At 42.7% G+C, this 18,681-nt stretch overlaps 1 protein-coding gene across 1 annotated transcript in view; it reads left to right on the forward strand.

Annotated features, from left to right (window-relative positions):
* The window catches only part of LOC135204517 (uncharacterized), a 624,442-nt gene that overhangs the window by 561,692 nt on the left and 44,069 nt on the right, over positions 1–18,681 (forward strand). The window contains exons 3-5 of the mRNA XM_064234685.1: positions 10,004–11,223; positions 12,217–12,408; positions 13,724–13,806. Coding sequence (XP_064090755.1) covers positions 10,333–11,223; positions 12,217–12,408; positions 13,724–13,806 — 1,166 coding nt within the window. The 5' untranslated portion in view covers positions 10,004–10,332. The remainder of the gene's footprint in view (positions 1–10,003; positions 11,224–12,216; positions 12,409–13,723; positions 13,807–18,681) is intronic.

Raw genomic sequence — 18,681 nt, forward strand, 5'->3', positions numbered from 1 at the left:
ATTTTAGGAATTTTCAGTTTCTTAAATTTTATTGTGGGTGCATTGGCTACTAAGATAGAGAGTTGTTCTTCATTAGCGGAGATCTGTCTACAGATTGGCTGGGATTTTTGTCTTGCACAGACAAAGCTGTAAGGGACAGTTTTAATGAAGTTCCCTCTCTTTTTGCTATGGGCCTTTTAAGAAAGAGAGTTGTGGTGCCTGTTAATTTCCAAGGGTGTCCCGTCAACACAGAAACCTGCTATTTTTTTCATTGCCTTTGGATAAGGCTTATATTTTTCTACAAACTATGTTAAAAGACATACTTTCAGACTTACAGAATAAGTCCACAACAGAACTTCTCCGATTGTGTTAACAGCATACTCGAAAGGATCTAAGAGATATTTGGCCCTCTCACAGAAGTGGAGGCACTTATCTGCAAGAGAACAGTGGAAGAAGTGTTAGATCATGGAACAGAGGGGTTTCACAACTGACTCTCCGTAGTCCCCAAGTCATCGGGGGGCTGGAGGCTCATCTTGGATGTCAGTGCTCTGAACCTTTTTGTCGTCAGGACGAAGTTTCATTTGGAGACCAGTGCCTCTGTCTTAGCATTTTTACATCCAAAGGATTGGATGGTGACTGGATGTGGAAGACTCGTACTTCCATATTCCCATCCATCCGGAGTCAAGGAAACTTCTTCGCTTCGTATTCATTTCAGAGCTCTCTGTTTCAGCCTGATGTCAGCTCCTATAATACTCACGAGAGTCCTTTCCCCTCTCACAAAGTGGCTACACCTGATGGGGATCATCTGTTTTTACCTCGACGACTGGATTCTCCGTCCTCCCTCAAAGGAGGAGTGCATGAGAGACTTAAAGAAACTACTAATGAATGCTTTTGACTCAGGAGTTGGAAATTTTCATCATTGTGCACGATTCTGGACTGACTTTTTTTTACTTTTCTCTTGCCCAAGCCTCTAAATGCTTGCCTTAAGACAGTCCGAGAGTTCCTGGATCAGAAGTCCTGCTCATCTCTTCAATGGATGCGCCTGCTGGGAACCCTTGCCTCAGTGGAGCATGAAGGTTTTATGGTCCACAAAGATGCAGCAGGACTCTTTTACCTTACCTGTATCCAAGGAGATAAAAACAGACCTTCAGTGGTGGTTGTCTGTGGACACTACAAGAAGGGAAGTCACTCCGACCACAGAACCCAGAGCTGAAATTTTATTCAGATGCATCGGATCTTGGATGGGGAGCCCTCTTGGAATCACAAAAGGTGGCAGGGTTTTGGTCAAAGGACCAGAAAGCCTTATACATCAACGTGAAGGTGTTGGCAATATTTCTCGGACTTCAACACTTTTCTTGCCAAGTGTCTGGGAAGATAGCAGCAGTGTTTGCAAACAACACAACAGCCTTGTCCTACATCTGCAAAGAAGGGGCACTCACTCTTTCATTCTTTACCAGACAGCGAGGGATCTTCTGCTATGGGAAGGACAACATCAAGTGATGATCCTCACTCGCTTTGTTCAAGGCAGACTAAAATTCTTGCGGACGAGCTAAGCAGACAAAACCAAGTTTGCACGGGACCTAGGAGGCTTTTAGGACAACTGACAGTGGATATATTTGCTACAGCAAAAAAACTATTGTCTTCCGATCTTCTGTTTACCAGTCCTGGACCCTCTAGCATGGGTGACAGATGCCACGCTTCTCGACTGAACAGGATTAGACCTATGTGCCTTCCCTCCATTTGCTATGATTCAGGAGGTAATAAACAAATTTTCAACTCAACAGAATGCCTCCATGATCCTAGTTGCTCAATTTTGGCCGAGGAAGGACTTCTCCCTCAGGAGACGTCTCAGTCTCTGCTCAAACAGCCTCACCTGTTCAGGTTCCGTTAAGGATTATTCACTCTTTCTCTTAACAGGATTTCAATTGTCAGACGGCTGGTCAAAGCGAAAGGCTTTTCAAAGCAAACTGCAGAAGCCATTGCTAGATGTCATCGATCTTCTACTAGCAGGCTCTAACAATCTAAGTGGGCAGTCTTCAGAAGTTGGTGTCAAAGACATAACACTGTAGCTGAGATAGCATATTTTTTGCTGTTTTTGAAGTCTTCCAGGAAGTCATCCTCCAGTACCATTAACGGTTACAGGTTGATTTTGAACTCTGTTTTCAATTACTAATGTATAGATGTTGGTCTCAACCAGGACCTCAGTAATCTTATTAGATCTCTGGACACTTCAGAGAATACTAAATAATTTTCATGGAATCTACATGTAGTACTGAAGTGGATTTCTGGCAACTCCTTTGAACCTCTCCACTCAGTATCACCTAAGAATCTTGCAAAAAAGACTCTTCCTAGTAGCTCTGGCTATGGCCAAAAGGCTCAGCAAATATCAGGCAATAGACAAAAGAGTAGGGTTTTCCCAAGGAGACGCTGTCTGTTCTCTTTCCTTGGGATTTCTTGTCCAAAATGAGGACACGAACAAACCCTGGCCACATTCCTGTACTGTTAAGAACCTGATGGACATCATTGGACCAGAGGAGGAAGAGTGACTTTTAAGTCTGGTAAGAGTTCTACACTACTATTTACAGAGAACAGAGAAAAATTATAGAACCTGCAAATAATCTTAGATGTTCTGTGGAGTCTGTGTCTCGCCCGATGTCAGAGAACTCCATTTCCTTTTCTTGAGGAGTTTGATAGTTGAAGCACACTCTCAGCTCCAGGAAGATGTATTGCCATCCATTAATGCTAAGGTGCATGAACTGAGGGTAGTTGCAACTTCTCTCACTTTTAGAATCTATTATGCTCTCTACATTATGGAAATGTAGGTTGGTGTTTGCTGTACATTATCTAAAAGATATTGAAACGGTTTTCGAGAATTGTTCCGTGTTGTGTCCTTTGTTGGTGACTGGCACGGTGTTGAGGAAAAAAGCAAAGGGAGCATACTATCCCTCTATTATCCTCTGTTATTGTTTTTTTGGTGTTGAGTTTTGGGAAGCCAGGGGTTAGTGGATACCCGAAGTATGCAAGAGTCATTATGGTAGGGTATTACTGGCTGGTTTTTATAGTGTAGGTGAAGTCATTGTTTTTATCTAGTCTAAGCCCAGGGCAAGGGCATCAGTTTGTAACTCTCAACAGTCATCCGGAGAACTTCCATGACTGCAAAAGTTAAGGGAGCATCGACCAGAGGTAGTATTCATCTGCAGCACTTTCTTACCAGGTAAGGTACAATGAGTATTTTGAAAATACTTGCAGACTTTCTATGTCGAGTCATTACTTAACTTTTAATGTCTTTAATATAGTACATGTCTATGATTCCCTCCTGTATAAACATGGAATCAGCTCCAGGTAATTACTTGGTAAGTTACATGTGTAAAAATGACAATTTTATAATAAAATTAGATTTTACACATACCAAGTAAGATGGACATGGCAGCCAAGCACATTGGTTCTCTCTGCAGTTTTGTGCCCATTGGTCCCAAAAGCGGGCGGGTCTTGTCCACCTACTACACTATCAATGGTGGCGCCACCACAAAATTTGGAATATTTTGACTCCCTTGGTAAGAAGCTTTCAACTACAGGTAATTACATGGTAAGTATGTGTAAAATCTAATTTTATTATAAAAATGTCATTTTTGAGAAGGATGATCTCACACCCAAGCCGAGGGTAAAGTATCTGGTATCTAGCCACGCTGATAGATATGGCATCAGCAAGAGTCTGCCTCTCAGACTCGCATATCAGCAAGATCAGAGAGGCAATGCAGGTATTCCTGTCTCAGTAGGAAGAACCACCTCAGCAGTGCCAAGTCATTCTGGGTCAACTGTCATCCTTGGAGAAGCTGGCCCCTCGTGAGTAGCTTCACCTTCATTCTGTTCAGCGGAGAATGAAGGAGTTTTGGTCTCCATAAGGGAGTCCCCATTCTTCCAGATGCCTTTCTCAGAGGAAGCAAGGAAGGACTTATCCTGGTGGTTCCAATCTCGAGATGCTTCTGTTTGTCGATACATCAACCGAGGGATAACACACTTGGAAGAGTTGCTGGTTTCAGGTGTGTGGAACCAGGACTTTAGACAGCTCCACATCTGGATCTCAAGGTGGCATTTTTGGCTCTACAAGAGATTCAGGATCCTGTGATGGGGGCCACTCCATGGTGTTTTTATCAACAATACAGTAATACCTCAATCTTACGCTATTCGAGTTGTGTGAATTCACAATAGCACAAACTTTACCAACCATTTACTTTTTTTTTTCAAGGGTAATGTATTAAGCTAATTTTTAAATTAAATAACAGTAACCTTAATTTTATTCAAAAGTTAGCTTAATACTTATGGAGCATGATTAGGGTCATACTTAGTGTTTAAACTCTTAGAAGTAACCATTTATGAGCATTTATAGAGGCTGTACCGAACTTACGGGAAAATCCTCTTGCGCGAGTTGGTCTACAGCCTAACCTCGTTTAAGTTTGGGGTATTACTGTACAACTGTTCAGTAATGGCATAGGTCAACAAGCAGCAGAATTGGCTTCTCTTCAGCTCCACATGTTGGCGATGCAGGTTCATGAGTGGGCAGTAGCACGATCAGTAGAGCTGTCAGCCAGGTAAATCCCAGGGAACCAGAACATAGTGCCAGACAAGCTCAGTCGCCAGGGTCAGGAGATAGGGATAGAGTGGTCTCTACACCCAAGACATTACAGGAAGATTGTTCAATATTTTTGGGGCTTACTAGCTATAGACCTCTTTGCAACCTTGCACAACAGAAAGCTCCTAGCATTCTGTTCTGTTGTGCCAGACCCATGGGACAATCTCCAAGGCCTATGCTTTTCTCCTATTTCGTATGATTCAGTGCGTGATCAGCAGGGTCATGATCACCCCAAATCTCAGATGACCCTGGTTGCTTCCAAGTGACCACTTGCCAAGTGGTATCCAGACCTGCTAGCTCTACTTTCCTAGGTAACAAGAAAGATTCCCCTTTGGTACAACCTGCTGTTTCAGCTGCTCATAGAGATGTATCACCAGGCTGTGAGAGAACTGTCACTTCACACCTGAAGACTATCCAGCGACCAAGACGTCTGGATACCTTTGTAGATCATCAGCGGTTGTGTACCAGAGGAAATGGGTCATCTTCTGTTGTTGGTGTTGTCGATGGGTTATCTTTCTGGTTGGATCTCTATTCAGCATGTCAGACTTTCTTGTCTATCTTCGCCGAGAGAAGTTTCTCTCCGTGTCAGCCTTTCAGGGGCTACAGAGCTGCCCTTGGACTAATCCTTTGTTTGAAGGGTGTCGACCTCTCTTCCTTGTGGAGATCTCCATGCTGTTGAGAAGCTTCAAACAGTTTTGCCCTCCCAGGGATTTCAATCCCCCTGAGTGGGATGCGACTCTTGTCTTACAGAGCTTGACTTGTGCACCCTAGCCTTTACGAGAGTTGTCAGACAGGGATCTGACCTTCAAGACTGTGTTCTTGCTTACCCTGGCATTGGCAAAGAGAGTTGGTGAACTTCATGGACTTTCCTTCAGTGTTAAACACTTGAAGAGATGAGGATCTGTCATGCTCTAGTTTGTCCTAGAATTCGTAACAAAGATGCAGAATCCATCGGTTCCTGACCCCAGATTCAAGTTCTTTTTTATCCCCTTCCTAGAGGACTTTGCTGGTAGTGATCAAGACAATATAATACTGTATCCAGTTCGAGTGTTGTGGAGCTGTCTAAAGAGGTTTCGACATCTCCGTCCTGAGTGTCAATGACTTTGTTAGTGCTGGCTCGACCAAGGAAGGGGTGTCCAAGAACAAGATTATTTTCTGGCTTGGTGAGAAAATCAAAAGAGCATATTCTACTTTTGACGAGGTAATTAGGAGTACTTTCTGAGTAAGAGCTTACAAGGTTAAGCTGGTATCACACTAGTCATTTCTTGCTCGTGGTTTTGGCCAGCATCCAGCCGATGCTCGCGAGCAAAAGTGTTGTATCGTCACACTAGGAACTCGTGGTTTCGAGGAGCCGTAGGAAAAAGTAAACAAAACTGATCATCTGATATCGTCATGGCGCCCAGAAATTGTCGGACTGTTGCAAGATGCGCTGCAGTGGTTTATTTCTCGGAAACTTACGTGAATGCAAGAGTAACAAAAAACGTTTGTGGGTTCAAGAGTGGCTCAGGAGAGTACGTCCTATCAGCAGCAGCCATCTTGTTTGTTTACACTATGCTGTGGCTCGCGGCTCGTGCTGGCTGCTTTCCGTCCTGTTCGGAAGCAAGAATCTCGAGCTAAAAGCTCCCGGTTTTTCATTCTCGGCAGCAACGGCTCACTGCTCGAGAAAAAAATGCCTAGTGTGAGGCCAGCTTTAGAGGCATTGGTCTGTCCCTTGCATTCTGGAAGAACCGGTCGTTTCCACAAGTACTAAGGGTGGGAGTGTGTTCCATGAAAAACTACATTCACATCCTTCTACCTTTAAGACATTGCCCATGGGTTTATGGACATTTTTCTCCTTGGGTCCTCTTGTGGCCAGTCAACAAGTTGCGTAACTCACCCGATTTCCCCAGAGAGACAGGTACCATCTCGCCTAAGTTGTTCAGTCACAAAGAGAGAGTGTGAGTGAGTGACTGGCCTCTTTCTCTTCCCTTTATTTTTTTATACCCTTCCTTGCCTGTAGGGCAGAGGGAAGGTTGGCGTGTGATGCAGGTGAGCTATATAATTGAGTACTGTACCCTGTCTATAATCTAGAAGTCTGTAGGTTAACCCTCTTATGCCAAAGCCCTAAAAATCAAAACCTCTCCCGTATGCCGGCGCTGGTTTGGAGTGAGCGCGGAAGCGGAAAAAAATAATTTTTTCAAAAAATCACATTTTTGGCTCCTTTTTTTGTCATTGCCTGAAGTTTAGTATGCAACCATCAGAAATGGAAAAAAATTTCATTATCATATGTAAATAATGAGATATATGGTAGCAAAAAAAAAAAATCATACATAATTGTATTCAAATCGCGCTGTGCGAAAAACGGTTAAAGCTAACGAGTTCATTTTTTTTCGTTGTATTGTACACTAAATTGCAATCATTTTGATATATAACACATTGTAAAACGATAAAAGCAACACAAAAAAAATATTATCACAAAATGATGCATGAATTCGTAACAAGCGGACGTAAAAAAATGTTTTTTTCAAAAATTCACTGTAAATCTAAATATTGTTCTAGAGACTTCCAATTTGTTTCAAAATGTCGAAAATTTTTATATATATTTTTTTATATGCCAATATTTCAAAAATGTGAAAAGCTACAACCTTCAATTATTTTTTTTGTATTCATGAATTTGCACACATTTTCATATATAAAACTCTATAAAAAGCCTAATATGAAAAGGAGCAAATATTAGGATAATGCGACGTACGCATTTCAGAGATTTGTGGCCATGAATTGGCGCGCGGAATGAAGAAAAAAGTTTTTTTCAAAAATTCACCATAAATCGAGATATTGTTCTAGAGACTTCGAATTTGTTTCAAAAAGAAGATAAATGACTGAAGATTACTAGATTGTTATGTATACAGAGATATAAAAACTTGAAATAATAAATAAAAAAATAAATATAAAACAAATGCAGAATACTCACTTGTAATCCTGACTCTTCGTTCTATTCTTGTTCTCTCTCTCTCCTCCATTGAAGAGTTGCATTTTTTTCCTCTCGACATGATGAGGTACAGGTGGAAGAGGGAGACGCTTGCCCTTACGGTCGATGTGCTAGAGCGCGGTCCCATGCGCCCTCCCCTGTCCGTCGCTGACTCGCACTCCAATAAAAGACCGCACTGTGGTATTTGCGGTCACACTCCCCGAACCTGCATAGAGCTATTCTGCAGGTGCAATAGAAGAACCGGGTGTGTCTCCTTCTGCCATTCATGTGGCACACCCGGAACCGTTTCTGCCTGCGCCCTTCTAGGAGCTCCAGTGTGTGATCCCCTGGCAGCAGCCGACACGCAGGGTCCACTACCCGACAAGAAGGGGTACGGGCGGGGCCGTCAGCAGGGGCTGCAGCAGCAGGGACGTCAGCAGCAGGGGCATCGGCAGCAGGGGCATTGGCAGCAGGGGCGGCAGCAGCAGGGGCGGCAGCAGCAGGGGCGTCGGCAGCAGGGGCGGCGGCAGCAGGGGCGTCGGCAGCAGGGGCGTCGGCAGCAGGGGTGTCGGCAGCAGGATGACCGAAGTTGGCCCTCCTAAGGTCTGCCCTTTCCTCTACGGGCAGATCTACAGCTCGTGGCAGGGGGGCAGACATGGAAGGCCACTCATCGGGATCAAAGTTGATGAGGGCATCCCCGGCTGCCTCGAGGAACTGTAAGTGGGTCATCCTCCGGAGATCGGGACCGTAGTACCCACAGTAGAGTATGTAGGCATTTTGGAGGGCCAACTGCAGAATGTATTTGAGGAGCTTCTGAGTCCACCTCCTGGTTCTCCTGGCGAAGGGATAATACTGGATGAGTTGATCAAAGAGATCAACTCCTCCCATGTGCCTATTGTAGTGCCCAATGACGGTAGGGCGCTGTACACGAAACTGCTCATACACAACTCAGCCCTGTCGACGTGTCTTCTTCCGCTGTACGACCTCCTCTTGGACGGGTTCATGGCTCCTCGTAATCATGGGGACGAGTCAGACTCCCTTCCAACAGATGACGAAGACAGCTCCCTTCCGCCGCCACTGTGTCTCTCCTCTTGCCAGATGTTGCGGATGGCTAGCGAACCTCTTGAGGACATTCGGGGCCCCACGCACCAACCGAAGGGTACCACTGACATGAACACCTGCTTCATACAGTTCCTGGGCCAAGGATACCGAGTTACAATAATTATCCATAAACAGGTGGTATCCCTGGTTACGGAAACGATCCACAAGCCTGAAAACAGTTTCACGCATCGTGGAGAAGACCCCGGAATACACTAAGAAGTCCACGACGTATCCAGTGTTGGCCTCGGTAATAAAAAAAATTTCACTCCATATTTCTTCGGCTTCTTGGGGTTATACACTTTAATGCTTAGACGTCCTTTGTAAAGCATCATCTCCTCATCCAAAGAAAGGTTCTTTCCAGGAACCACGAGAGTTTTACAATGTTCATGAATGTAATCCAACACTGGGCGCACTAAAATGAGGCGATCGGAGTTATTCCGGGGTATGCCCCTTCGGTTGAAGACGTTGAAATACCTGTCCAATGCCAGGAAAGTATCACGGGGTCTAACGCCGGGCACATGGTGCGTACCTAAGAAAAAATTACGCCTCCAATATTGCCTGATGTCGGCAGCAGGCATCAATAAAAAAAAATTGTGGAGCCCCACATAATGAGCCATGTCAGTGAGGTTGCAGCCTCGCCAGCGATACGATAATGTCGTGCGCAGTTCATCACGGCAGTACCTGGCGTAGTCCGCCGTCTCTGCTACTAGGTACTCCAGCAATTCCCGCGTAAGGAACAGCTAAATGAACCCCAGAGGAGTCAGGGGAACAGGTACGGTGAGCCCAGGATTTGCCGTGAATGGGTGCATGTTAGGCGCTGGGCAACAATTTTAATGCACACGAACCCCCCCCCCCCACTGGCCCATTTCCCTCACTTAAGCCTTCGCTTTCTGTATCGTCATCCGTGCCAAAACTAGACCCCATATCCTCATCCTCCCCCTCCTCAGATTCCCCCTCATACGCACTAAAACCACTGAATTCTAGTTCACTTTCGGGATACGAGCCTCGAACGGACATTCGGGGCAAATATTCGTCATCACTATCATCGAGAGTTATGTCCTCATCACTAGATGACCAACCGCCATCAAAATGAGGACTTGCGACATACTCTCGATCAATATTAACTGTTAATCTATTGTTGTATTGTTGCCTCAGGAATGTTTTGATGCTGTGTCTGGACAATGTTTGGTAGGATTGTATTCATGTTTGGATTGAACTATCAAATGCATGCTTTGTTAATCGGCCTGAGACCTTTATGGGAACCTGAATTGAATTTGATCAATTATTTTGCTGCTTCAGTTCTGGCATTATGTTTCCTAACTCTGTGTTGCATTGTTTGATTTCAGATTCTCCCTCAGAAGAACCTTCCTTCCTTCGACAGTTTTGATTAGCATCAGGATTTTGGGAATGCATGTTCTTTATTCGTACTACATGGAACATTACCAATAGCAACACTTAAAGTGTATGAGACAACAGTGAATTATTATATGCATATTTAACAGATTTAAACAAGTAAAATTTGTTTTGAATTCATACATCAGCAGTGAAATCAGGTTGTAGCCCTTCAAGATATTGTACTTCATTTTTAACAGTAATTATTTGTAAACAATTGGGCATTAAGAGTTGTGAATTGAACGCATTGTCATTACAGAACAGGACAGGACATAAGGCTAAAATGAATACAGAACATTCTTTAGAATTTCCTTTGAAAAGTGAAACTAAAGGTGCATTATCGCTACCTTCCATAAATCAAGAAAACATCAACATGGCTGCCTTTAGTGGAACCAGTGATGAAGACTTTTTGTCTCTGGATCCATTGATGGACATCAAAATAGAACCAGAGGAATTCTGTGAGTCTAATGAAGATGATGAATATTCATATGAAATGAATTCAACAATGAATGAAAAACATCCACAAACTTGCAAAAAGGAAGTAAAACAAGAAAGAACAAATAGTCACAATGGAGAGAAGCCTTTCAGATCAACTGACTGTGAGAAAGCATTTTACAAGCAAACAAATCTTACAAGTGATATAACAAATCCTACCAGAGAGAAATTTATATGCAATGACTGTGGGAAAGCATTTCCCAGGAAAAATAGTCTTACAATTCATATGAGAATCCATAATGGAGAGACTCCCTTCATATGCAACGAATGTGGGAAACCATTTTCTCAGAAATCAAATCTTACAGCTCATATGAAAATCCATAATGGAGAGAAGCCATTTATGTGCAAGGAATGTGGAAAAGCATTTTCTCGTAAACCATATCTTACAAGTCATATGAGAATCCATACTGGAGAGAAGCCATTCATGTGTAAGGAATGTGAGAAAGCATTTTCTCATAAATCACAGCTTGCATTTCATATGAGAATCCATAATGGAGAGACTCCCTTCATGTGCAACGAATGTGGGAAACCATTTCCTCAGAAATCAAATCTTACAACTCATATGAGAATCCATAATGGAGAGAAGCCATTCATATGCAACGAATGTGGGAAAGCATTTCCCCAGAAATCAAATCTTAAACGTCATATGAGGTTGCATACTGGAGAGGAAAAAGAAACAACATGATAAAATAAACCAGTTAAGGGCAGACATCTCTCAAATGACCAAATATATGAGAGATCAAAATCACTCACAAAATCTGCTCAAGAAAATAAGGAAAATAAAGAAAAATACAGAATAGGTGAAAATTCAAAGATTGTGTATAGGAAGATGACGAAAGAAACAGTGGAGGTATGAACACGACCAAACAAGGAAGACCTAGAGAGATTTTGGAAGCCACTGTTTGAAGACCCTAGACAAAACCAAGAGAATTCACGGATTGACACCATTAGGCAGAAGAACAGTCAGAAATAGCAAATGCCACCAATAAGGTTCACCATCGAAAAAGTAACAAAACTAAAGAATATAATAATTTCAAGACACCAGGAATTGACAAGATCTCAAGAAATACCAACCTTTGCCCTAAGAGTTCTGAGACTGAGCTCCCTAACAAATATGGGGCCATCTGCTGTCTATGAACAACCTACAAAGGGCTCACAGGAATCATAGCAGATGAGATCTGTGAACACCTAGATCAAGGCAAATATATGGAAAAAGAACAAAAGGGATGCACAAGAAACAAACTTAGCAATAAAGGTCAACTGCTAATAAACAAAACAATATTAGAAGATTGTAAGAAAAGACAAAGGAGCCTTAATGTGGCTCGGATAGATTACAAGAAGGCATTTGACAGCGTCCCGCACACGTCGATACTCAAAATTATGGAACTATATAACATCATCGAGGAAATAAGATCTTTCCTGGCAGCACAGATGAGTAAGTGGAAGACCACTCTGTCTAAAACTTTCTTAGGGCCAAATAGTAATGCCAGACATTAAGATCCAAAGAGGAATATTCCAGGGTGACAGCTTCTCACCACTTCTATTCTGCTTGTCCATAGATCCGCATAGTAAAATCTTGAACAACATTAACACTGGCTCTGATCTAAGCAAAAGCTGAAGTAGAAAAGAGAATGAAAGAGTGAACCCCCTGCTCTTCATGGATGACCTGAAGTTGTTTGGAGACTCAGAAGAAAAATTGGAAGAATTAGTTAGGACAGTCCACCAATTCTCAAATGACACCTGCATGGAATTTGAGTTGGACAAGTGTGCCAAAAGTACAATAAAGAGAGGGAAGAAAGTAACATCAGAAGGCATAAAGGTAGAGAAAGGCATATTTGTTGAAGACCAAGTGGAGAGTCTGCATGTAAGTACTTGGGAATAGAAGAAAACACTGGTATAGAACACAATTAAGTGAGAGAAAAGATAAAGAAAGAATACATCAGCCACTTAAAGAATTAACATCAAAGAACAAGATCACTGCCATAAACCAGCTGGCGATACCAGTGGTGACTTATGGTTTTGGCATTGTAGACTGGCCACAAGGTGAGTAAGACAGGATGGATATTAAAACCAGGAAGATTCTCACCCTATGTAAAGTCGCATACAGACACCAGTGTATGGACATAATATAACTCCCTCGTGGAGAAGGTGGATTAGGCATGACTGAGATTAACCAGGCCTACAGAGCACCAATAGTAAGTATAGGGCTTAAAAAGCTCTGAGGACGAAAATATCAAAAAGGTTGCCCAACACCATAATGAAGCCCTGAGCCAACTAACATCAATAACAAAACTGGCCAAGCTATTTGCAGGAAGATATATAGAAGGAGGTGCTATGAGACCTGATATTGTGATCTGGAACAAGGAGGAATAAACAGCAAAGATTATAGATGTGACAGTACCCAGTGACTTTGGCCTCAATAGAGCTGAAAGGCATAAAATAACAAAATATGAAGACCAGAAGAATGACCTGAAAAGCACATGGGAACTGAAGGAAATAAAGAAAAAATACCTTTGGTGGTAGGAACAACAGGAATTATAAAGAAACATCTGAGAAAATGTCTTCAGGGTATACGAAGTTGCCCAGTATAAATGAGGTGCAGATTGCTCCCCTCAAAGCAATAGTAAACACTGAGAAACGAGCCCTTGGAATATAGAGATGCAACTATTGCACCCCTGATATAAATTGAAAATTAAGAATAACGTTAGCCAGAGGGAAACCACGTTGTTGCTCTATATGTCAAAGAAGTTTTTCTCAACCAAGTCCTCTCAAAAGACACGAGAATTCACACTAGACAGAAACTGTTTAGTTGATCTCTGTCCAAGTAGTTTTTATTACATGATTTTATTTAACTTTAGTCTTGCGTCTGTTCTGAATGAAGGTGTCGCAAAAGATGTGTGAAAACTCATGCTAGAAAGAAGTCATATCCTGTATCTCCACTTGGTTTCCAAGAAGTCTTTTTTTTTTTTTTTCATTAGGTTCATCTTAGAATGAATGTGTTAAATCAGAAGAAAGATGTCATTCTTCCACACGATGTTGAAACAGTTTTTCTTTTGTAGATTAATAGCATGTGAGCACTTGTGGAGAATAGATATTGTTCTTTTACACTGCATGTTGTACTTTTGTCTTGTATTCTGCAAATCACAGTCATTGTTTCTGAATGCCAGACTATTTTTCAGGTGTCAAAATGCACAAGCAAAGTCACTCATCAGAGAGGATGTTCAGTTGCATTAACAGATTTGTTAATGTTTTGCACCCCAAAGTAAGTTGCACTTGATGTTCAGATATTGTGAACTTGTCTGCAAAATCTATAGAAAAAAAGGCAACAGCAACCTAAGGGACGATAAAAAGAAAAACCATATTTATATTTTTATGATCCAATTCATGACCATCATCATTGCTGTTACTCAAAGAAGAGAAGGAGAATCTGGAGGAGGGTCTCACTGAAAATGCAGATGAAGGCTCTTCATTTGCAGAGTCTTTATTAGAAGTCAAAGCAGAGCCAGAGTATTTTGGCCAGAGTGAATTTGATGCAAAATGGTTGTGTGACCTTTATGCAAAGGTAAAATAAATGACTTTTAGTTTTTGCCTACAATTATTTGTTCTCAATGAATACTGCAGTGTTAGGTTAAAAAATTTTCCTTTGCCTTCTCCACTCTTCCTGTTCCTGTGTATTTTTGTATGATTTCCAAATAAAGAATTAGTATTGTCTTTGTTATTCAGCATTGTGCATATATGCTCTTGCATATGTAGCTCTAAGCTTGAATATTTCTATGAAATGTTATTCTTAGTGGAAATGGAAAGGATTGATATCTTCATTAAATTTCAATGAAATCTAGGTTCAGTTTTATTTGATTACTTTTTATATGTTCTTTGTTTTAATCTTCTACAAAGAATGTGCTACAGCATTTGTAAGTAAATCATAATTCCTTGTATCAGCTCACTAAATATTACAGTGGACTGTGTCGTATTTTGCTTTAGGTTAACCAGTCTGAAGTGTTGAGACTAGAATAGTTATGTAAATGACTAAAGTAATGTGTTATTCTGATTAGATTAAACCTCTTTTTTTATTTCATTTCCTTGTATAAACTTTTGAAAATATTGATAAATAATAAAAATTGTATATACATAAATAAAACTTTTCATTTGACCCTGTTAAAACTTAGATAATATCAGAATAATATTCTACACTGCCAAAAGTGAATGGATGCACCGACACTCTCAGCATAAAGTAGGCCAAGATACAGGATACAGGCATCCTGTAGCCTACAGTACTGAGATTTTACAGAAACTTAGGTATAGCCTAATCTTAACATTGGCCTTTGAGTGAATCTTTGAGATATCATCATAAAATACAGTAATTCATTTTATTTAGACAGTCTTAGGTTAAGACCCTATAGAAGGCTAAGGTCTTTAGAGTAACCTAGGAGTATTAACATGACTCTAAAAGTTAGTGATGCAACCTATAAACATCTATAACTCACCGAAGCAAAGGTCGTCCATCCCATACTTACTTACTTATGATTGACTGATTGATTGATTGATTGATTGATGCTCTAGGGCTAAGCCCAAGACACCACTTGCACTCTTCATTCCTGGCTCTCACGGTCCTTTTAGATGCACACTATTACACTATTTATCAGTTATATTTGCAATTGATCACATACTACGCTTAATTATGAATTGGGTATTTCTACAGAAGCAATCCGCGGTGGCTTAGACTATGGCAATTGACTGATTCCTATGTTATTTGAGTTACTGTACAAGATTTAAAAGTAATATCCATTCGGCCGGCTGTAACTAAGCAGTAATTGATCTTTGAAAGTTACATAATAGCCGACAACTCAAAGGTATATTAAAGTTTAGTTCCAACCAAACGAAAAAATATTCCTTACAACCCTTGTAAAGCAACTAAAATAACATAGAAAATGTCAATTGCCATAGTCTAAGTCACCGAAGAACGGTCCTACAGGAAGGTACCAAGTATTCGTTACGGTGAAGGAGATGTAAACACAGCCGCATGTTTAAATTCCCCAACCACCACGGAGCCATATGTTCACTAAGGGGGGAGGGCGGGGGGTAACGCACAGGGGGAGGGAGGGGTAAGGTGGAAGGTACGAGTTGTCTTAGCAGCACCCCACTGAATAGTAACATACCTTGGCGCACTTTCGGCGAAAGCCTAACACTCACTTTCCTAAACATAATAATTAAGAATAATGTTTGGAGCTTTACCTTAAAGGGGGTGGAGGGTACAAAGCAGCAGCTGCTTTTAAGAATGCGTGGAGGCGGGTCTTGGGTTCCTCAAAATGCAGCTTGAAATAAGCAACAGCCAAGTACCCGACGAAGTTTATACATTCTTCCTCCCGTTATCTTGGAGTTGACTGAATGGGGGCAAAAGACCTGCTTTCTCAGGAGGCCGTGGTCCTGGCAAAAACCGATTAGTCGATCATAATTACCTGAGTAAAAGGCAGAAAAATCTTTGTAACTCAGTAACAATTGTTACATGAAGTTGGCAAAGAGTTCCTGGTGAGGGGGCTGGGGCGAGCGTGAAGTAGATGCAGCAGTGGATGTCATGGCGGCAGATTCAACAATGTTGGAGTTCTACAGTTAGGAGGTGGCAGGAGGCCAGACCGTAGAAAACAGGGTAGGAGAGGTGGTGGAGTAGTAAAAATGCTTTGATGCTATTGGTTGAGGCAGGGTGGGGCTGAGGTAAATGAACAAGCACTTAACAAGATAAGTTGGCAATGTTAAGGGTAATAAAGTAAATGGGGTAGTTAAGGAAACTAAATGTAAATGTGGGATGGGTTCAAAATATGAAATAATACAATACATATATAACGGGCCCAGGAGGGGGTGGGATTTAAGTCCTGGGTGGTAAATGTGTAATAGGGGGGGGGGGGGCTGGGGCCTATAGTTGTTTTAAGTTAATAAATACAAAAGACCAAATAAACATAGGTTAGCATATAACAAACTAATTAAACTTGTAGGGGATGTTGCCTGACCAGGGGTGGTTGGGCCTGCTGTAACCCCCTTAAAGAACCAAACCAACCTAACATAACCTAACCTAGCAGGGGATGTAACCTTACCTAGTAGGGAACTTAACCTAGTAGGCAATGTTGCCTGACCAGGGGGGCTTTGCCCCCAGTACCCCCCCACCCTTAAATTTTTTTTTTTTTTCCAAAGGCCTAACTTAACCTAGTAAGGAATGTAACCTAACCTAGTAGGGAATATTGCCTGACCAGGGGGCTTCGCCCCCCGTACCCCCCCTTAAAGGCCTAACCTAACCTAACCTAGTAGGGAAAGGGGAAATACTAGGCCTAACGTAACCTAGTAAGGAATGTAACCTAACCAACCTAACCTAACCTAACCTAGTAGGGAATATTGCCTGACCAGGGGGGCTTCGCCCCCCCGTACCCCCCCTTAAAGGCCTAACCTAACCTAGTAAGGAATGTAACCTAACCTAACCTAGTAGGGAATATTGCCTGACCAGGGGGGCTTCGCCCCCCGTACCCCCCTTAAAGGCCTAACCTAACCTAGTAAGGAACCGTACATAAACCTAACCTAGTAGGGAAATACTAGGCCTAACGTAACCTAGTAAGGAATGTAACCTAACCAACCTAACCTAACCTAACCTAGAAGGGAATATTGCCTGACCAGGGGGGCTTCGCCCCCACGTACCCCCCCTTAAAGGCCTAACCTAACCTAGTAAGGAATGTAACCTAACCAACCTAACCTAGTAGGGAACATTGCCTGACCAGGGGGGCTTCGCCCCCCCGTACCCCCCCCTTAAAGGCCTAACCTAACCTAGTAAGGAACGTAACCTAACCTAACCTAGTAGGGAAATACTAGGCCTAACGTAACCTAGTAAGGAATGTAACCTAACCAACCTAACCTAACCTAACCTAGTAGGGAATATTGCCTGACCAGGTGGGCTTCGCCCCCCCCCGTACCCCCCCTTAAAGGCCTAACCTAACCTAGTAAGGAATGTAACCTAACCAACCTAACCTAGTAGGGAACATTACCTGACCAGGGGGGCTTCGCCCCCCCCTACCCCCCCAACCCCTTAAAGGCCTAACCTAACCTAGTAAGGAATGTAACCTAACCACCTAACCTAACCTAACTCGTAAGGAATGTAACCTAACCTAACCATAACCTAGTAGGGAATATTGCCTGCCGGACCAGGGGGCTTCGCCCCCCCGTACCCCCCCGTACCCCCCCTTAAAGGCCTAACCTAACCTAGTAAGGAATGTAACCTAACCTAACCTAACCTAGTAGGGAACATTGCGTGACCAGGGGGGCTTCGCCCCCCCGTACCCCCCCTTAAAGGCCTAACCTAACCTAGTAAGGAACGTAACCTAACCTAACCTAGTAGGGAAATATTAGGCCTAACGTAACCTAGTAAGGAATGTAACCTAACCAACCTAACCTAGTAGGGAATATTGCCTGACCAGGGGGGCTTCGCCCCCCCGTACCCCCCCTTAAAGGCCTAACCTAACCTAGTAAGGAATGTAACCTAACCAACCTAACCTAGTAGGGAACATTGCCTGACCAGGGGGGCTTCGCCCCCCGTTACCCCCCCTTAAAGGCCTAACCTAACCTAGTAAGGAACGTAAACCTAACCTAACCTAGTAGGGAAATACTAGGCCTAACATAACCTAGTAAGGAATGTAACCTAACCAACCTAAACCTAGTAGGGAATATTGCCTGACCAGGTGGGCTTCGCCCCCCCGTACCCCCCCCTTAAAGGAAAGGGCCTAACCTAACCTAGTAAGGAATGTAACCTAACCAACCTAACCTCAACCTAACCTAGAAGGGAAGGGAATATTGGCTGACCAAGGGGCTTCGCCCCCATCGTACCCCCCCTTAAAGGCCTAACCTAACCTAGTAAGGAATGTAACCTAACCAAACCTAACCTAGTAGGGAACATTGCCTGACCAGGGGGGCTTCGCCCCCCCCGTACCCCCCCTTAAAGGCCTAACCTAACCTAGTAAGGAACGTAACCTAACCTAACCTAGTAGGAAAAAAATACTAGGCCTAACGTAACCTAGTAAGGAAGTAACCTAACCAACCTAACCTAACCTAACCTAGTAGGGAATATTGCCTGACCAGGGGGCTGGGCTTCGCCCCCCCCGTACCC

Source organism: Macrobrachium nipponense, chromosome 47 (assembly GCF_015104395.2).
Source record: "Macrobrachium nipponense isolate FS-2020 chromosome 47, ASM1510439v2, whole genome shotgun sequence".
Classification (NCBI taxonomy): Eukaryota; Metazoa; Arthropoda; class Malacostraca; order Decapoda; family Palaemonidae; genus Macrobrachium; species Macrobrachium nipponense.